The sequence below is a fragment of the Schistosoma haematobium genome, chromosome ZW (genome assembly GCF_000699445.3).
Source record: "Schistosoma haematobium chromosome ZW, whole genome shotgun sequence".
NCBI classification, from domain to species: Eukaryota; Metazoa; Platyhelminthes; class Trematoda; order Strigeidida; family Schistosomatidae; genus Schistosoma; species Schistosoma haematobium.
In genome coordinates, this window is record NC_067195.1 from 30,483,296 (window position 1) to 30,506,114 (window position 22,819).

The 22,819-nt window shown below is 33.9% G+C and overlaps 1 protein-coding gene across 1 annotated transcript; it reads right to left on the reverse strand.

Annotated features, from left to right (window-relative positions):
- Positions 1 to 119: 119 nt before the first annotated feature.
- MS3_00001130 (uncharacterized protein) lies at positions 120 to 22,032 on the reverse strand. Its single transcript, XM_051208635.1, has 7 exons — positions 21,888 to 22,032; positions 21,611 to 21,741; positions 19,813 to 19,955; positions 18,344 to 18,452; positions 14,907 to 15,120; positions 11,495 to 11,594; positions 120 to 1,654 (listed from the first exon to the last, which is right to left on the reverse strand). Exons 3-7 carry the CDS (start codon positions 19,892 to 19,894, stop codon positions 1,092 to 1,094), a joined length of 1,068 nt encoding a protein of 355 aa, XP_051071025.1. The 5' UTR covers positions 19,895 to 19,955; positions 21,611 to 21,741; positions 21,888 to 22,032; the 3' UTR covers positions 120 to 1,091.
- Positions 22,033 to 22,819: the final 787 nt, after the last annotated feature.

Consider the following 22,819-nt stretch of genomic DNA (forward strand, 5'->3'; position numbering starts at 1 on the left):
TTTTGGTGTTCAATTCTCAACTGTTAGGTTACGATGTTAGCTTACGTTTGGTAGATAAACATAATTTTACAAGAATGGCTGCGGTCGCTGACCCCAGTTCACGAGTAAAGGTAATAAATCCTCTTGGCAACCACAGGAAACAGTCTAACCATTAATGTGTGGGATGCTAGCTTTGGTGATCAGCTAACTCTTAACTAGAGTTTGGGATCGGCAGATGCGAGAGTTAGAGATGTCTCAGACGTGGGAGTTAATGTACTGACCAAGTCTATCGTCCTCTTGGAGCTGAAACGTAACGATACTAAATAAGCCTTCCAACCACTCAGGTAGCAAAGTAGCAGGTTTGGAGAAGACTAGGAGGAGTACTATAAAGACAGTCACTTCATGGGATTATTGTGTATTGAACTGCGTAGCATCAAAACATGTAAATATACTCCCAGACCTCTTCAATGAAATGGTCTTCATTTATGGCTGGCGTTGACTGACAGCCTGAAACTGATCCTAAATGCATCCATTCTCTATCTTACTCTAAATTTCGTATCGTCCCTTACATTTCTCTTAAACTATATAATATATGTTTGTCTTTCCGCTACAGTTGATACTTTTATTTCCCCTGATGTGGTTCTCACCTTGTTAATTTCTCTTGATATGGTGACAATATGGACTGATAGACATGTGTACCATTTTCTGTGACTTTTACGACCAACTGATTATCTAGATTACAGAAGTTGTTTTCATCAAGTTTGTTAGAAAACACTTCGTTAGTATGCTGTGTACTTCTCAGTTTTGTCTGAAGATAATACTACATTTAAAAGGTATTACTTGCTCACTTAGACAATGTAGCATGTCAACCAGCATGAAGAGCATTACTTAGTGATTAGATACTTCGAGAAATTTCAGCTATATAATTTCCAGTTAGATAATATAATTAACCTTTTACTCAGAAAAACATTTTATGGAAATATGTTTATTATACTGACGATCGAAGGACATTGATAAGTATTTTGTTTGCAGCTATAAAACTTAGTGTTATTATCTAATTATGTCCTATTTCATTATCATTTCCATCACTTATCGATAAATCTAAATTCAAACTAAATATTAGAATTTTCAGTTGGTTTATTTGTCATTGCTTCCAATATTGGTTGTACCTTGCAGTTTGGGTGAGCTGTTATTGAATGCCTATTCAAAAAACTAAGGTAGATAAGATCTTCATTTGACGGCTGTTTCAATGAGTCTTTCACCGACACTTGACTGATGCTTCTTGTTGTTTGACAAGGTAATAAGGGGTTAATTTGTTCTATCATGGAAGCCATACATTTTGGACAATTAGTACGGCTAGATGGTTCAAATTCATCGTAGACTTCATAGTCCAAACACGCCCCAAACTCATTATGATAAACTGGTTGCTGCTGTGTTCCGCCAATTTTTTGTGGTGTAGTAGCAGATAAAATGGAACATCTCAGTGAATCACTTAACAGCTGTTTCGCATGTAGGTTCTGACTAAAGGTGTATTGAAGTTGATGCTGTTTTAACTGTTGCTTACGTTTGCACACCCAGATTACTGTTAAACATACAGTTAAATTCGTCAGTAGCAAGGAGCAGCAGATAAAAGTCACTTGGTTCAAACTGAGACACGATAGTAGAGAACATTTGACTGAAAATACAAAAAAAATTAATCCACAACTTTTAATAATAGTATAAATCGTAGACAATTGATAATAAACGTTGTGACTATCTAAATGATGGGTCCTTAGATCCTGACAGAATCTTTATGTGATGACTCTAAGTTCAGTCTCATTTTGGTGAGTCTGTGCACTAGGCAAAGCTTTTGGAGAAGAGAAATAAGTAACCAGTTCTTCTTTGCTTTTCTCACCCTTCTTCAGTAAACGCCTATATACGGCTATCTGTTTTCGAATCGACCAATTTATCGAAAATCATTTGAGTAAATAATAACTTAGCTGTTACTATTATTAATCTGATGAGCCGGACGAAAATTTTGAAGTCGGGATAAAATTATTCGATTAGTTTGCTTTTAGTAAATAAACCTATCTTGTGCTGTAAAGTGTACCACGATAAAACAGTAATTCTCACAAAATTGTTCCTGGTATTTCGGCTTAATACAGGAAGTTCCTTTCAGTAAAATAGACTTGCCCAAATACCCCAAGTTTTTCAGTTCACTAATTGACAGTGCATGAATTCCCCTTTACGATTCATTTAAGTTCAGTTTATTCCATTTGTATTTATCCTTCACCTATTTTCTTTCCTCATGCTTGGTAATAATAATATACATACCACTCCAGTTGTGTGATACTTCTTTCTGATTCACTATTTGGAAAACTAAAACCTTACAATAGGAATTCGCTTTAGATTATTGTTTTTTCGTAATAAAATAAAAAGACATTTTTACGGTTAGCCTAATGGTTAGGTGGCTGTTAGTCGTTGAAATACTCGGTTTTAAACCTTTAGATCACACTTTCAAATCGCTCCCAACTTATTTCAATTTACTCAGTCGGACAGCTTCACTGTTCCTTACTCAACAGATAAGATGTAAAGTCAGGTGAAGTCCATTCATTTTTGGCAAATCAGTTAATTTGCATTATTTATTACCATTTACATAGATGAACGACGATGAAATAAGTCAGCAAAATCACGGTATACAACTTTAACTGTTCATCTACCAAACTGATCAATGCTTATGGCGACATAAGTCTCACATATCAAGACACCCTTATAAAGAACTCATCACAACTAGATTCCCACCGACAATATTGAGTCTGAAGTTTTAACAACAACCTCCAAACACTACGTACGTTCAACAAGATAAACGTAGTTTCGCTTATTACTTAGGACCAGATAAATAATGATTTCATAGAAATCATAAACCGATCTAAGACCATGATTGAAATCCTGGGAGCATTGGAAGGCTATCACGTCCTAGTATGGGACTCCTCAGCATTAAGTATCCACGACTTTGCATGCGAGACTCGAACCCATGATCCTCAGCCTGAGCGCGGACGCTTAACCTCTAGACTATTGAGCCGACGACCAATGGTGATAATGCAGCGGATGAGCACTTCTGAGAAGTCCCATACTAGGATGAAACGGTTCCCCATTGCCTCCAGGTTTTCAATGGTGGTCTAACTTAGATCGGTTCATGATTTCAATAAAATTCAACAATCTCCACAACACCATACTGATAAATAATAATTATTTGTTAAATTACTTAATGAGGAACATAAATATTTCTCTGAAATAATTTCTTAACTTGAAGAATTTTTGCAAGTTGTGTTAGTAACATCCTTTCTACAGCATAGTTTTGGTCAAAATCACTGAAGGAATAATTAGTTTTTACTTATTCAAGTATAGATATCAGTGACACATATATACATATTTGCGCACAAATATACATATTTATAAGCATATCTGTTGGCTTAGATGTTAATGTAAATCTTGGATAATGGTGAGAAATTTTGCCTATCTCCTTACTTAAGTCACTAATTCCTTTGAAGGGAAAACCATAACAAGTATTCTGTTCGTAGCAATTATTTGATTGAATGAGGATCTGTTGAGTTTAATTTCCAGCAGACACATCTCGTTAGTTTTTGCAAACTCAAGTATAAAAGTAAACGCTATAGCCCGTATATTTCAATGGTTTAATAATCTTGATAAAATCAGTAGCATAAGTTATGACTGATTGTGAGGAAAACTCTTTATAAAAAGTTAAACTTGTTGAAAAAGAAAAGCTTACTAACAGATTGATGTTGCAAGAAATAAACATTCCAGTTTTTCTCTTACAAGCTGACGTTAGAAAGTTTAAATTGATTAAGCCCAATTAGGATATACTAGATGTGGAACACTTAACTCCCGCGTTTTAGTTGGAGACAGTTCGTTCAACCTGTAAATCTGACTTCAACTGGGTGTAATCCAACAGTTGTTTATATATATATATATATATATATATATATATATATATATATATATATATATATATATATATATATATATATATATATATATATATATATATATATATATATATAACTCATCACTCTTTTTAGAAATAATTTTAAATTGACTTTCCTGCGAAGGATCATACGGTTTTCAGTAGATGAAATGTATAGACTAACAGTATATTTAAATACTCAGGGTCTTTATCTGAACTTAATTATTCCATTTCCAACTCGTTAACATGATTTTGATTCTCCTACATGGTTTATATTACTTTCTTTTTAAGGGAATGTAAACCAATTTTGGATCTAACTTAAATGATAATTTTTTGGTTATTAAATAAATTCGACTACTATGGTGGCCATACTGCAGATTTACATGATTAATGACCACTGATTAGCTAGCTTACTGATACTTTCAATCTCTCACTTTTATCTTTATTAAGAACGGAGTCTTATAAAATCTATGATGGAAAAATCGTTACGTAAGAATGTAATTCACCATACCATCATCCCTTCTATTTCGATGAGAAATAAACTGTATTTATTGTAACTGTTTTCTATACTGTTAAGTTTTTAGTTATATGAACTATATGACTGAAGATCATCAGATATCTCAAGTTTTCTGTACCATCTGATTGAACATGCTTTCATATTTTTAAATAATTTTATATCATAAAACACCCTTTCGATCAAGTAGTCACGTGATGTAGTACTTCAATTTTTTAAAACTATTCCCATTTCTCCCTAGTAAGCCTAACCTAAATACATGATCTCAAAAATAATACTGTGAAAAATATTCTACTAAACAAAATATGATTTTAGGAAGTAAGTTAATATTCGAATGTGTAACCATAGTTCTACTGAACAACAAAAATGATGAAGGGACAGATAGGCGTAGAAAGGTCACCTTTCCATGTATAAGATTAAATTAAAAACTTATGATATAGGCACAATACGCTAATATAACAGGTGATGTGAACACTCAAATGTTTTCATATATTTTGAGTGTTTTCTTAAGTATATATTAGATAATTATCATGAACAATATCATCCCAATAGATTAAATTATTTTTATTCATATGCTAATTCAAAACAGAATAGTTTTCGTTGAGTGAACCCTGACTGGGCTCATGTAAATTTGTACATTGCTTGGTAGGAGGTAACTCCGAGCCCATGTTCTATCGCAATATTGAGGAGGCTCTCCAGTGACAAAACCACACGACAAAGGGTACCAGTGAGTGAAATGTTAAAACCATATTGTCATGTTCTCTATCAGGTTGCTTTGTATAAAAAGTAGTTTGAACTGACACTCATATGCTGATTTATTAAACGATGGAATTTCTTGCCTTATGCAGTCGCTCTTAGTTACCGTAACTACATTTTTAAAACTATTATTTAGGAAACCATCACTTGAATCTATCATTAGAAACATTAGACGAATGAATTGATAAGATCTATTTAATCAAGTAGATAATATATGGAACAAAATGATTGAAAAATCAATGAACATTAATAAAAAAAGTTAGGGGAATCTACCGATTGTTAGCCTGAGCCATATTGATGAGTGAATAATGAATGGCTCAAGTTAGTTCATTTGAGTAATGTGGCTCAAAATCGGACTCAGCGGTACAGAAATATTTTACAGTGTGCCTACCCGTAGATCTCGATTTCGGAAACTATTTTGTACCCTTTATTCCGTGTGTAAATTACTTCTTTTCTCTGGATGTAGCAGATGCTGCTTACTTATTTTGAACTCAATTTAGGATATGGAAAATGGCTTACAGATAGCAGACCAATTAGGGATTGTCAACTCAAGGTTGTAGATCTGATCAAGTGGGTAATTGGTTTATTTGGGGATACTATGATTTCGAAGAAATAGTGGACGCCACATAGTCCAGCTTAGAATTCAGATTTTGTTTGTTGACTTAACATTTGGTATTGACTTATGAGTCACAAGACTTTACATATCACTATTTTGATAGTTACAGGAAAGTAAACTGAGTTGAAATTCTGCTTGTAATCAGGTTTTTTTTTTTTTGCTTGGGTCAGTTATTGATAGTACTGCCTAAGACTCCAATAACTGTGATAGCATGTGGGCAAATGGAGATTTAATTAAAACGACTTTTTCAAAATAGTCTTGGTTTTCACATGATGTCAGTAAATTGACTTTGGTTACGAGTATTCCAAACATCGTGTGAGACCTCTCTGAACATAATGTACTCCTAAAATGTATTTACTTGCATAAAAATGGTGTGTGTGTTTCACAGACTTTAGTAATAAGTAAGGTATCATTAATGATCAGGGGAAAGTCAAAACAACCTCAGTAGCCGTTTCAAATTTGTAAGAGGGATTAATTGACGCATAGTAAATAATCCTACATTTACATCTTCAGTGTTGAACAAAATCTATCAAGGAATTAAGAAATAATCATCAAACTATGAGACGTATTAATAATGCGAATTAAAATGTTTTAGCGGATCAGCCAAAAATATGACTTGGGTGTCCTATTTTTAGCACTTAGCAGTAAGGTGAATCTAGAACATTGATGAGACTAATTCTCAATCAAAGTTGTCAGTACACACTGTGTATTACTATAGACTCAGTGGATATCGTTAAGCTAGTTATAAGGTGTCTGACATGTGTTAAGAGAAATGATTTAGTTATAATTCGCCTTCTTGATAGTAAGCCATCTTGTGCTCATGTCAGAGTTAATACTCTAGAGTATCCCAATCACTACCCTCAAGAATCTGGAAAACTAATACTTTTATAATGAGGTTAAGAGTTGGACAAAGTTTTTAAGTTGAAATTACTGTGAGCGAATTCAGATTATTGAGAATTTATCTAATTATTGGGAGATATAGATGCCATTGCAAAATACAGGGATATTAAAGTAAAATGTAAGCAGTAAACACTGGTCAAATTATCCCCAGGTAATAATTTTAAATAGTTAGATTAATTTATGTAACTCAGTTACCGATTACAGGTTTATTTGCTGGTCCTTCCATCACTGTTTCGAAGTTAAGGATTAATGATACCACCTCGTCGGCCAAACTAAAGTCAATCATTTAGCTACAACGTGGGACCAGGCAAATATATGCGTTGCTCCAAGTTGCCACACCTCATTAGCACAACAAGATGAACACTAAATTCATAGAAGCAATTATTCAATAATGGTAATATATAAAAAAGAATGTATAAAGGGATGTGATACAGAGAGGAAGAATTAATTACTAGAAAGAAAATGTATGAAGTAATTTTAATCTCATGGTTTAAGAGAAGACAAAAGGTGTATGCACCTACGCCATTGTGATCGATTCTGAGCCATGTCACTGAGAGTCTCCAACCATTGGTTACGATAGTCACGTGCACCCCAACCAAGTAGTCTGCATCTATCAACATGGTTCAGACTAGAAGTTAGTGGCTTTATGAACTGATGCCACATTTTGGTTTGACCGCCCCTAACTTTCTTCCAACCATTCCCAACACCGGTTAGCATTGCACGTCGTGGTAATCGGTGTTCAGGCATACGCAACACGTGGCCCAATCATCTCAGTCGGCGAAAATCCACAACCTCATCAAATGATTTACCATCATTCCCTAATAACTTGCGTCTAACCTCACTACCACTTACTCGGTGTTCCCGGCAGATGCGAGCAATATTTCTATAGCGCATCTGTAGTCAAATATTAGTAGCTTACGAGTATCCTCTACTCTTAATAGCCACGTTTCGCAGTCGTAAAGTAGAACAGAACGAACTCCTGTGCAGTATACTCTTCCCTTGATTGGTAAACAGATATATCACCTTCGCTATAGGTGATATAAGTTGGCAAAAGTCAAACGAGCTTTCTGAATCCGTGCAGAGATTTCGTCAGACACCAACTCATTAAGGCTGACCAGACTTCCAAGATAAGTGAAGTTGTCACTCCCTATCCTTAGTTCAGGTGTCCACTCAGGCCAGTCCTGAAGCAACAATTTACATTTAGAGAAAAAGAAACGTATCCAAAACATCTTCGCACTGTTGCTCAATGCTACCAAAAGACTGCATTTTATCAGCGTCATCACCAAACACGAATATTTCATATGTGTATTCCAAGTCAATAAATGGACCTCCTGGTAGGGGACCGATTCTCGAAAATTCAATCGACGAGAACGTCATTTCCAGTAGTAGGTTCATGATGAAATCGAACAAAAATGGAGATAGTGGGCCAGCCTAGTTTTCTCGTGTTTGCAGTTCACGAGTCTTTGTTAGGCACCCGATAATTATTGATGCTAGTATTTCAGACGCTATATTAGTTAAACTTATCCCTCTACAGTCATCACAGGAAGATTTTGATCCTTTCTTATATGTTGGGACGATCAGTGATTGGTACCAGTTAGATGGGATTACATCCAGATCCCAGATTTTAGCTAAAATATTAGTCAAACCAATCGCTAAAACTGGACCACCATACTTAAAGTCTTCTGCAGTTAATCCATCTGGACCGGCTGCTCTTCCTTGTTTCAGATTACCTATAGCACTTTGGACTTCAATTAGAGTCGAGGGGTCCATTTCAATGTTCCATTCAGACTGTTTGGGAATGATGGGTAGTTGTACAGTAGCTGAACTGATCCTTAAAGTGCTCCGCCCATCGTTCTAAACGTCTGGACTGAGAGCAGGTAAGAGTGCCATCTTTTCCCTCGATTGCCTCACATTTAAATTCTTAATTCCGGTTTCTTTTATTAGTCTGAAAAGCTGTCTTGTGTTACCTACAGCCGCTACCTTTTCTATCTCTTTTGCTTTCGTTGCCCACTACTGCTTATGATCGTTACGTAGACTTTTGGTTAACCTAAATTTGATTTGCTTACACTCTTCATCATGTTCCTAGCCTGATGGAATGAGTTTACGAGAATCTATCAGTGCAATAGACTTAATAGAAATTCACTGGTTTTTCGTAACTCTGGTTTAAATCACTAATAGATGTCGTTGCTGTTTACACAGCTGTTTGTATATCTTTCCAAGCAACATCTGGGTCAGTCTTGTTTTTAGAACTACCCAAGTGTGATCTCAGTTGTTCCTGGAATAGACTTTTGGCTTTCTTGTCACTGAGTTCAACTCTAATTGGTTTTCTTAACGTGGTTTATCTGCGTCTAGTGAGGTGAAAGCAAATGCGTGATAGTATTAGAGCATGATCGAAGTCCAAGCAGGCGTTTTAGAACGCGAGACAGCCTTCCATCGAGCTTCTCCAATATGGTCTATTTGAGCCCGTCGTTGGTTTGGTGCAGGGGGTCGCCATGTTAGACGATGTTTGTTGAAAGTAAACGATTATCTGGGCACAGCTGCAGCAGACGATCACCATTATATGTTCGCTGAGCCAGATTACTAAGATACCCATCCAAATGTCTTTCTGTTTGGTTTAATCTACCTACTTGGTCATTAAAGTCACATGCTATAAAGCACTATATCTGATCGTTTAGTTTTATGAAGCAGTTCAGAGAGCTTTCTGTAAAAGTCATATTTCACTTCATCCGGGCTTCAGTAAATGGGAGCGTAGGCAGAAACGACGAAAAGGCAACGACGTGTGTCCCTATTCTTCAGGATTCTTACATAACAGTTTAGCCGAACAGCACATAGGCGACTCTTAACAGAAATCCATTCTAATAGTGCTTTTTCAACCCTCGTACTTAGTGCCACGCGTACATATGACAGTTCAGATACACGGAGAGTGTGTCCCGTCGGCTCTCCGTTTTGACTAGGTTGGATCAAGTAAATAACCAGCACACATCAATGGTACGAGATTTTAGGGTCTTATTCAAGGAGACCTACTGGCCGATTTGACATAGGGTATGTACGTTGAAGGCTCTAATGTATAGTTTAGAGAAAAGTTTCAGTAGGCCTGGGACAGTGCGCTAGAATCATTGGCCATGATGACACTTGAGGAGGAAGTTAAAAGAGGAGGCTTAGAGTTGGAAGCCCATGTAGGGGGAATAATAGGAATTGAAGAGGGAGATTGATTATGAATGCAGTGATCTTGAGTGCTGTTAGAGGTATAAGGACGGTTATCACTTCCCGGTTGCCCACACCATGGAAGAGTTCTTGTAGAGGTACCTGAAAATAAAATATGATTAGTGGTGGTCTTAGTAACCTGAGGGCGTGACCGCAGTGCTCAAAGGACAACTGCTTGAGACCTTTTAGTGGGGAATTTTTGTGTTAGCTCCATACTTATTGGAACCTTACCGTCGGAGACGGATATTCGTGGGATAAGGTCGACCTTTCCTGACCCCACCCTTCCTTTGTGGGAAGGCAGCATCGCTGTCATGCCGATTGTCTGAAGGAAACACCTTACTGATATCACACCTCTGTACAGTCAGCAGTACAACTTCTCCCTCGGAAATCAGGTTTGCTGATTTTAGTCTTACCGCTCTACAACTGACTTGTCTGGCATGGCAGGACCCTGAGAAACGATTGTTTCAGCCAGTGTAGCCCGATTGGTTCATCATGGTAGGCGATCTCGACCACCACGTCAAGGTAGAATCAACGGTCGGGCTAAACTGAAGTAGGCAGTGTCGGATTGTAAAATCGTTAAGAGCAAAATTCCGTTTGAAAAAGAATAAGTATATTGGAAATGGTGTACGTAGCTACTACAATACACCCTACTTAGTAACTTTAAAGGGTGTTTAACCCCGTGCCCTAACATTATATGACATCCATATTGCATGAAGATTATTTACATTATTAATTACTCTGATGTAGATAAATAGCTTATTTCTTGACAGATGAGCCCAAGAACATTTAAGTCACAGCATAAGTGACGAAACACCAGCTAACATATGTATATAGAGCTGAAACTATTTCAATAATAAAATGTTTGGAATACTTAAAACCATCATTTTAGCAGACAATAACTAACTTTTGAACCAAGACTTTGTTGGCGAACTATGTAGTTAAAAAAAAGTGGATGTTATAGCTGATGATACAAAATCTTCATTCCACTAATTAAGTCACAATAGTTTATATATGGACAAATGCCGTTAAAATAGGGTCTGAAACAGCAGCAGAACAAGTGAGAATCGGGAACCTCCAGAGAATTATTCAGTTCTTTGTAATCGTTTTCTTGAAAACCACAATCCTAAATAAAACATTGAATCAAACAGAGCTTATTAGCGGCAAAATTTCAAGCTGAAATGTTCAAGTTTTCATAAGAAAAAGAGACGTTTAAAATATCCCAAGCTGGGCACGACAAAGCTAATGATGGTCGCATTGTATTATACATAAACTGCAGTTCCAAGATATGAAGCATTTAATTTTGGGAAATTAGATTTCAGCCTAATTGTTGAAATTAAACTATAAACACTGAGAGAATTTATAGTCTTAGCCATAAAAATGTATGTAAAAATGTATTCAGTGGTTCTACAACTGATATTAATTTACACTACAAAATGCTTTAGGATTAACAAAGTGTTCTAGAACCAACATGTATGCACGCGCAGACTAATCGATAGTTTTAATCAACTGAAATAAATACTATTCAAGCGGATGTAGCACAGTCGAAATTACAGTAACTTACTGTGATGAGATGAACTTGAATTTCTTATATTCAGTTTCGTGATAAATAAATGATCGGCTGGTGATAACTTTATTCGCTTGTTTGATATACCACACCAATCCTAAAATAAATGCAAACATTTAAGAATTGAGCATTTAAGATGGTCTGAGTATATAGGAAAAAGCATATTGGTTTTATACTACAATTCATTCTGCATATGCTATCGTTAACATTTCATAATATTTTTAAAAATGAAAAAAAACAATGAGGGTAATCCAGAGGATAAAATGTTTCAACAGTTTCATTGTGGTAAGCTTAATTAACCCACAATTATATTTCATTGGTCAATAAATTACAATAAAGACCACCTAACCAGGAGGCAACTCTGTACTCAAAATTAAACTCTAAATAATTCATAATCTTTAATATATTATCAAATTAGGAACGACAATTTTAGGTTTCATTTTCCTAGACCAACGAAGCAGAACACAGTTGGACATAAAATCCTATCCCTAGACTGAAATAGAACTCCTCTCGGTTTCGATATGAATATATTCAATAAATGCACATTTTTATTAACAAAGGAAATTCATTGTGTCACTGAATAGAAATAGAGATAATTCAGTGAAAATTTTCTTTACGTCGACATCATTTACAACAGCTGTACAATTATATTTGTAGTGACGTGATAAACTTGTGAGTCGACAGAAGAATAAAATAGCTTGTATTGTGAAGTCATCGGAAATCACAAATATCAAAAGAAGGTTGCGTAATGATCTCGAATGAAATAGTAAGATTAAAATAATTTGCTGATTGGAAATATGAAAGATATTTGCCTACATAGCACATATGAAGAACAAAAGAAAAACGTAAAGGTGATAATAATAATAATAATAACAATAATAATAATTTGATAATGAATATGAACATTTCTTAAAGGGTAATAGTAACTGATTATAGATTCAGAAATAAAACAGTAGTATAGAAAAAAGTATCCTGTAAGGTTTGTTAAGGTCATTGGAGAAGTAGTGATTCCATGTGTTGCTTTTTCTCACTGAGTTCGGGCTTGAACTACTGAACTGTGTATAAGTTTTTGATTCTATTCTTTCGATAACGTAGATTATTTTAAATGATAATTCTAGTCAAGCAACGTGCCCATATTTGATGAGGTGTTTCTACATTGAGCTGTTGATTATTTTGGATTTCGCTTTAAATTCACTACGGGTAGTGTTCTGAGACGCGTTTGAAAAGTGTTCTTGCTTTTGGCCAATGTAACCTTCCGCACAAGAAAAAGTTAACCCTAAAATGTACATCATAGTGGTACGAAGCCAAAAAGTTTCCTTAACCTATTGTGGTGTTTGAATGAACTAACGATTCCTTTGTACTTGTTGAATGCTTGATTTCGAATTCCAAATATAGTACATTCGTTCGTGCTTACCTAGTACTTCTTGATCCAAATGCGTTATTTCTGGGATTCTTAGTTTGTACTATAATTCAAATACTCCTAATCGTCATACCTATCCATGACTGATCAGAACTCTTGAAAAGACAATACAGCGCTTGGAAGAATGAAGAGTTTTCATGAGAGATGTTGAAATTCTCAAGATTTCCGTGACAGTACCCCTACGTTCTATATTCATTATGAGAGCTTTCATTCGGATTTTCGATTATCTTTCAGGTTGCAGTTTTATTGTCAACTTTCTATTAAGAAAACTGGGTGTAGAGGCACTTCTGATGAGTATTTATCGAAATCGAACTAGTCTATCGTCTATTATGCCATTGGTGCCTTGTGAGTGAGCTTCAATTGCTAACTGAATTCTTTTCCTGACGAAGGTCATTGTCCGTATGCTCACAGTTTGGCTAATCGTGGCCTCTTGTAAATACAAACTATCTACTCAAGAATCTAGAAAATATCGGTTTCTGAGCCGTCTGTTTGATTCTTCCGATTTAAAGAAGCGTTAGACTTTTGTTTAGGTGACTGAATTTGACAGTAAATCATATCATTTAAACACTATAAGACACCATTTTATTTTTCAGAAAGGATTTATTTTCTCCTTTTGATATTCATTTGTTCATATTCTAATTTGGAAGCTTGCTGATTATATGATCAGAAACTCATCTCAGTATGCATCTATGTTAGGGCTTTCTAAAACCTTATAATATTTCGATGACAAAATAGGCTTGAAAAGCTTTCTTAACTTACACTGGTTCGTATCCTTTAGAACATGGAAAGTATGTTAAAGTACTTTTTGCCCTGTCAATTTGCTTAAAACATTTAGAGGCTATCACCAATACGTATTGTCATCTAGCTCCCTCTTCTAACTCCCCTACAATCAACTCAATCAAAAGATATAATCTAACTAAAAAATTAATCTTATTGGCTTACATTAATTTTATTTTCATGAATAAGAAATCCAGCTCATGGAATTAACTCTTGAAAAAGTCTTTTTTTTTAACTAAAAGAGAGTGTACTTAACAGGTTAGCCTTCACCATAACCTTAAAAGTTTACTTTCAGAAACAAAGCATTTCGTTTGATAAGCATTCACTGACCAATATTCATATCAACTCTCATTCATTTCACATAATTTACTTACATATCCATGCCAGTTCAGCATATGAATGTATGAGAATATCACTAACATCAATAATTTTTTTTAGAAAAACATCTTAGAAATTAGGGTCATTTCTTATTGTGTGCTTCTAATTCAGGTTTTAGAGTAAACTCCCATTTTAAAGATTCCTACAGTCTTTATTCTTTTGGTATCCATAGTTCAGGTTAATTGTTCATTCAGTTTGTAAAATAACAATAGAAATAAAAAACTAATTCCATTGTTTTGGGAACCAATAAAGCCATTTCCGTAGTTTTGGATTACAAATAGAGAATTCTAAGTCACCAATTATCCCACTGATTGTATTGGTTATTCTCTAAAACTGTAGAAAACAATTGATTAAAAGTTCAGTTATGCTTGAACATTATAAGCAGGATTCCTTAAGATAATGAAGGTAGTTAGAGTTAAGATTGACACTCAAAATCACCTCTATTGTTTTTTTAGTGGTAACGGAATGGGATTGATGCTATGCTCTGAATGATATCAATTCACAGTGAAATTTTATTTGAGATATCGCATCTCAAAATAATTTTTTCTATTAAAAAGCAAGAGTAAATAAATCTACCATATGATTTTAGTGATGTTACGTAAGGTCGACATCTATTTATCTATGTTTAACTGTTAAGATACTAATCGGACAATTAACCTTTTTGCACACAATTATAGGTAATAATTAGTATACTAATTACGATGTCATACTCTGTGATCTGCTTGAATTACACTCTCTTCCACCCAATGTTTGTTTCAGTCGGTAAATTAAAATAAGAAAATCAGTTAAGTACTGTAAACTTATATATATGGTTTATTTTATTGTAATACTTACTTGTATCGTGCTACTGTCGACGCGATATTCCAATGACGCGTTCAATGGAGGAACATGACAAATATAATATACAGTATTTTGTTGGGGGATAAGTCGGTCAGCTTGAAATATCTCACTTTGTCGATAAAATGACCTATTGTTGTTCTGAATGCGGGTAGGGATATCACTAATAAATATTGTTTGATTATGATACGAATCAACTGTGCCGTAATATCTAAATAAAAGGAAAAATATATCTAATAAGCTCAGAAATGTTCCTGACAAAAATTATATCCAATTTATTTGGTTAAAAAACTTTCATATGCTTTTCTAGACTGAAAAAAACTTGACAATGGATCAATCAGTCTGCGTTGAAAGGTTAGCTTTATGTTCTCAATATTAGCTATACGTAATTATTCCTACAGTTGAGGTCATGGGTCAATTGAAGCTAGACCACCATGGAAAACATGGAAACACCGGACTGCCGTCTCTTCCTATTGTGGGACCTTTCAGCAGCGCGCATCCACGACCCGTCTCGCAGGACTCGAGCCCAGGACCTATCAGTCCCGCGCCAGGCGCCTAACCAACTAGGCCACTGAGCCGGCACCCAACAGTGTTAATGTCTAACTTCAACTAATTCACGAAATTGAGAGACACACCCATTATTGTCATCATTGAGTTACTACCTCACAACTGACCCGGTTGAACTCCACTGGTCACTGCTTCTCACTAGAACTCCAGGATATATCTCTTGAAGCCAGTCACTAGTGAGCATATGTTGATTAGTATCAGAAGGGGTTTTGTGAAGATTGTAGTAATTTCAACAGTTGAGATCATGAGTCATTTGAGGCTAGACCACCATGGAAAACCTGGTAGCACTGGACGACCGTTTCGTCCTATTGTGGGACTCCTCAGCAGTGCGCATTTCTCTTTTACATCTACTGTGTGTCCTCAGCCTATCGTTCCTACTAAACTTTGTCAAATTAAAATCACTGAAGAGAAGGCAGCTTAGTAATCTTGCAAACAATACTGTGTAGATGACATGTATAGAGTTCTAATTTTGATACCATAACTTAAAAACAGAATTTAAGCAAAATTAAATGCGCAAAATGTACTTTGATTCCAGTCACTACTGAATGTAGTCAAGAGTCGGCAGCATGTTATTTAATTAACCTGATGCTTATTATCACTCACCAACACAACTCTAATCTACTCGAAAACATTTGAAGCGTTTCGAATATCATTCCTATATGAAGACATTTCAAATGTTAGTTTAAACCTATGAAAGTTATTGATCATCTCAAAACATCAAACAACAGGTCTTATGTACAGTGGTTGACATACAACCGAACTACAGATATTCTAAAGACTCGTTTTTTTAACTAATCTCATTCTAATGAGTGCCAGATATGAATAGACTGGCAATAAAACTTTAAACAACGAGAAATCATTATCTTCAAGTCTACAGGTATTATTTAATGATGATCCAATAGAGGTATTTACTATAAAATTGTAGGATAGGTAACTTTTACTAGAATAATATCATACGAATATGGTTACCATAATCATAATAACTCCTGAGGTTGAACAGAGATACTTGCCATTTTTACAGGAACTCGAACTCATTAAATTACTGTCACGTTGTGGTTTTCATTATCTCGTGAATTTTAAGTTCAGTTAACACTTTTGTGTTTCCAAATGACATTCGTTTTAAAGAAACCAATATTTTACTAAATCAGCCAAGTGACACAACGGCCTAATAGTATGTTCTTAGTTTGAGTTTGTAGAGTTTCAGTGCGTCCAACAATGTTTCGAATTCACGAAAGGTAATCATTTAAAGTTTAAATTGCTTGATTATTTTTGTTTTATAACCATTAAATTCCATTAACAACATTATTCCAAGTGAAATGAATACATATTTTATTACTCATTGACTAATGTTTTTATTCATAAATCTCGTGTCTAATGAGTATATTTATCCATAAATCATTCACATAGCATAATTATAGTGAAATTAGACATTAATTGTTTAAGCAAGTGCTGGCAACAAACGAACGACTGTTTGAATGTCATCGACCATATGAACTGCATCGAACTGTTTAAACAGAATTTGAGGTCAAACAAAATTTCATTTAGCTATCCTAGTGATTAATGACAGTCTTCCTGGCAGTGAATAAGAACAAGTGAGTTATTCATATGTCACGGTGATTTAATGCTTGACCCAATAAATTTATGGTATAATTTTTCAGCTATCCATTTTGATTCAGTAAATAAAGGATAAGAATATAAATGGGGAGAAAATTAATCATAGCTGTGATATTTGAGAATAACGTGAAAACAGTCCTAGAAGAAGACAGCCGTAATAAAACTCGCAACCTGTCAAAGAATGCCAAACGCATATAGAGAGAAACAAAACTGAAAACAACATCAAAACGTATATTGTAATTAATCAAAAGGTTTATTTTTAACCTGACATTTGGGAATGTTTTTACCGAACCTCGCTGCAAACGAAATTTCAAGACTTCTGTGACAGATTACAGACTATAATCTAGCGAAATTTCATATCAAAGAGCTAAATCTCAAAAGATGTTATGAAACATCCCAGCAATAGTAAGTTTACACCAAAAATAAATTTTTATGAGAACTAATGGAATTCTATGGTTGCAACAGTAAACACTTAAAAAATTGACAGTTGATGATTCTCGTTAAGCTGGAACATGTGACAGATTAATAGATAGCTTTCAAATAAACTTACTTATATTTCTGCACTTATCAATAATAATAATTATGATAAATATTGTTCTCTTTTACATGCTTTTTAAAGGATTGTTTTCAAAAGACTTACCATTGGGCTACTCAGTCTTCAACAAACTCAGTATAAAACTCACAACATGAATAAAAAGTCACTGTTCACGAGTGCATAGTTTTCTGTGGTCGATCGAGTAAAATATTTCAACTTTGAGATATAACAGCCACGTTTACCCATTTTACCAACCAGTTTTCAATTTTATTAGCGATAGCTAGCTGTCAACAAACATAAAGCTATACACCGATATTTCACGGTTATTGAGACGTTCCAGAGGTATATCTTTACAACCTTAAGAATAACTATACCAGCAGATCTAGCTCAAGATCAATAGGTTCTATAATCAGGGATGTTATTAGTTGATCGACAAATTTATTAATTGATCCTCTAATTATATTCGATTCCCCGCCTGCTTGTCCCATGATAATTTTGTAACCCAAAGAAGGTTTTGTCATCGGACTCGGTTTTTAATCTAAAACAACAAATTTTGTTTAGCTTGACAATATGTTATATAACTTGGCATACCAAACATTTGAATGATGAGTATGATCAAACAGTAAAAAACAAACTACACGACATTAGTTACTGTTCAGCAGAAAAATACAGCTTACTTCCACAAATGAGTAATTAATAAACTCAAAAATCAACCTACTTGAATTGGTAAAATGCTTGACATAAATGAATGTCAATAACTGACTCAGAATTGAAGCTCTCTGGAAATTTCAGGCTGGCTACTGCGCACATTTTTGTGCTTATGACAACTGTGAATAAAAAAACATTTACTATCAATACTGAACCAAAATGCTTTTAAATTGTAATTTCCAACATTAAGGTTAAGCAAATATTAAGTTTTAAAGCTCAATGAAGTAATAACGTCACTCAGAATATTTCTTTTGATTCGAACCGTGTGGTAGGAACCTTCAATAACTAGCCTCAAGTGTTCTAGAATATGTGGAAATCTAGTTGTTAACTATTTGAAAATGCTTTAAGCTCATTAGTAATGTATTTTAGCCACTGAAATGGTTTTAATTACCGTTTTGCTTCCGAAGGAATATATATTCTGTCACTATAGCCTACAAACTACCTTTAAAAAGACGAAAGTAACTTCTAATAACTATACGTTAGGACAAAAGTTATGCGACCCAGAAATATTCACATAATCTAAATTTCTTTCTGTTTATTGGTGCTAAGAAATAATAATAATTGCATTATCTGGATTGTATGAGATAACTGTTTGACTCAAACTAACTAAATTGTGCAAGACATAAATAAAATATGTAACATGTAAAAAGAAGGAACTTTTCAACACTACAACTGCATAAAATTAATGTAGAAAGAGATTAAATTCACATTACCAAATTGTATTACTGAAGCTAAGTTTGACTTCTTGACAGATTTATGTAACTCAGTAAATCATACGAAAATATAATTTAGTGATTTTCATACTCACCATCCGCGAAAAACAACCAGTTAACTGAAACGAATTCCTTTTTGACTCAGAAATCCTGACGAGTATGCAGTTATCAAGATTCAGGTTACATCTACATCTTTCCACTTTTTGTTAAACAACAGAGATGTATATGAGACTTTTAATTTTGAACTATCTTAGAAAATTAAGCTAGTTTACCTCTGCATTGGTTCAGTTATTTAATATTATGATGAGACTTGTGACTTTAATGTTGATCACATTCACTCATGTGTATTTGTTCATGAAATTACCAAAATTATTAGTTCTTAATTAAATCCCTTTAGCTCAAATAGAAAGTGCGTTTGAAGTTATGAGAACAAGTAAAACCTATTCAGAAAGCGTGTTGTACTAAGGAATTGTTTCTCCTAAATACGTGCTATTCCATCAAATAAATTGCCTTTAAATTTAATTACACATTAGCTTATCATAATGATAGGTGATTGAAAACAAAGCACATATCATCCAGTGAAGTAGTTGGTAAATGTATTGTATAGAAAACATTTAGAAACAGAGTAAATAACAGTAGGAGTTCAAATGACGTATTCACTTCAGTCTAAGTTGAGATAGTTTAAATACATACTCTATATAACATACAATTAACTAGTTATTATTTATGATCAGTTTATACAGATATAAATCAAATTTCAACTTACACTTTTCATGCTTAGATATAAGCTCTAAATACACCGATTCCCCTTCACCAGTCTCAGTAGTGATCTCATTGTTCTTATTCATAACATACAGTTGTCCCAAATTATTTTTAACTTGTTGATTTGTTATCTTATTGATTGGTTTGCTTAGAAATGTTGAAAAACATGTAAACAGTCGGACGGTAGGTACTGATATTAAATAAAGTTAAACGACCTTTACAGTCTGGAACCAAAATAACTAAGTGGTTAATGAATGGTTAGTTGGATACTCTGTCGTGATTACTAGTAATCACTAGGACAGACTATCATCAGTACTATAAAGTCATACTTTTTTACAACTTAAATTCACTAAAATTTGCTCTGTTACAGCCAGATGATTCAGATCATGGAGAGCTTCATGAAGTATCTAACTAATAGCTTAAAAGAAAGTAGCCTCTCTCTAACTCATAATAACACCTTACTGAAGTACTACGAAATACAAAAAGTTCAGATCTGTGACTTTTGCTTGACTTTCCAGAAATCTCTGCTGCAGTCGCGTAAAAGTTATGTCTATTGCTTTCCAAAATATATACAGTTTGATCAATATCGAGAACTGATACGTGACTAAAAACAACATTCAGAAGCCGATTCGTGGAGTAATTGTATCCAACTGTCTTCAAAAATCCTTCATTTTATTTGTTTAAGTTTTCCGAGCTCACTTATTTATCATTATTCTTTTCGGACGCTTTAAAGTTACCCAAACTTCATTTTATGCCATATATTGAATAAAGAACCCGATAAATTTCAAACATTAGATGTGAACTAATCAATGCACACCGAGTCAATAAAGTTACTGTGAAATCTGAATAGAATTATTTTTCAGAATGCTGAAATGAAACTAAATCAACAAAATTATCGGTTTACTTAAGAGTTTCATAATTTATGAAATCGATTTGTTATTTACTAGGAACCAGTTTTCTAGAACGTCGTGTATCACACTATTAATCATTTGTTGTTTGTCTTTTGATTAACGTGATTGAAACATCAGTACGCTCTTTGATTATTGACTAATTTTAAACAAATAGATCATCTGAAACACTAATGGCCAATAAATCGGATGTGTAACGTTCAAATTATACAGAAAAGTAAATTTTCTTCCTTAGTTGTTACTATGAGCGTGAACAAACAAATCATTAGACGAATTCATACTGCTTTTAAAATACATCCTAAATATCCTTTAAAATTAACTTTCAACAAACTATTTTGTTGAATAGCATATAATACAAAAATGATTGAATTCAACATTATTAAGTTTACTATATTGTAATCAATGTTCGAGCATTAAATGACAAAATACTTACGGAAGATAACCTGCATCGATAACGTGATATAAATCTTTTTCTGCTTTATATAAATCCCTAGAAAGTTCCATACGTATCATGCTGGTGAGCGCAGAGAAATAAAGCGTCGAAAGTAGGCTTCTTAAATACAAATTTCACACAACCATCCAAGAAAACAATGAACGTTCTCTATTAGACAAAATATTAAAACTGTCTACCTCAACAAGCTAAACTTATGAGAAGGAATTAGTACTGATATTTTTCCATAATAATTTACGAAACGTTCTTTGGTAGAATAAATCATTTATATCCTCATAGCTACTTTGAAAAGAAATGATTATTTTTAAATTTTCCTTAAATCTTTTAAATGTAGTAGCGATAACAGTTTAGTAATATGCTTATAACTTTCGAAATATTGAGTCCATTGAAAAATTATATATATATATGTGTATATATTACGCTGAAATATTGAAACCACTCACGGTTTCAAATTGCATATTCTTTTAGCCGTACACTTCCATGGTATTTCAAGTATTGCTTTGTCATCCGGGTAGATTTGATTCTTTTGGCGAATATATACACTTCCGGAATATTGAAGATTTTGTGTGTTAGTCTAAGAAAATCAAAGCAAAAAACAATTTATTTAAAAAGGTAGTGTATATTTGTAAATATTGTACTTAAATAACAAATGACTCATTTAATCAGGGTATAGAAAATTTATCAATAGTTATCCTATAGATCAGAACATCTTAGATCCACTTTGTTTTAGGAATTTCTATCAGTTGATTACTAAAGATAACCGTTTCAATATTAAAATATGTGTGAAATGTATTGTCAAGCATGACTAAACTTTGGTTCAATATCAATCGACCACGATTATCCGGATTATAGCACTTCACCTACAATCAAGTTTGTTTACAGTTAATATCGTCAAGCCATTCGATTAACTTATTTAACAGACAGTGTTATGCGAATAGTTTGTCTGTATCTTTGTATTATTATTATTATTGTCATATCTGTATGAACATGTGTGGCTGATAATATATGACAGCTTACACACATAGCTTAGATGTTAGTTGCTTAAATATCGTTTGATGATTAATTCGCTTTCCATATAGATGAGCTTGATTCTTACTAATAGACTCACAATAAATTCGCCTCTATATTCGCTTACTTGGACGCATTAGCCTTATCTGTTCGAATTCGCCTAATGTGCTTGTAGCTTTATTATCTGTGCCATCTAGTAATAAACTGTAGTCAGTGTTTCGTGTTGCCTTCTGAATCCAAACATCGTTGAAGTCTATTTAATAACGGTTATCAATGTTATCGATATATGAATCCTAAGAAATTATCTCGAAGCCAAGCCACTACAGGTATTTGTCGCCTAGATATAATTTTGATTCAGATTGTTAACTTATGACGGTGCTAAACTTATGAATCATTCAAATGATTCTCATTTGGATAACTTCCCCACATATTAACTGCAGACATAAATGTTACACTACGTATCCTGAGAAATCGTGAGCATCATGATAGGCCTGAAGTAGTATCCTATAGTTTATCGATTAAAGGAAAAACAGTGATATTCACTTTATCTTTACCGAGAAAACAGTAATAAAGCAAAGAACGCATTATTAATTGGGATTATTGTCTTGACTGCGTTTCATAAGCAACAAGATCAAGTTAAGCGT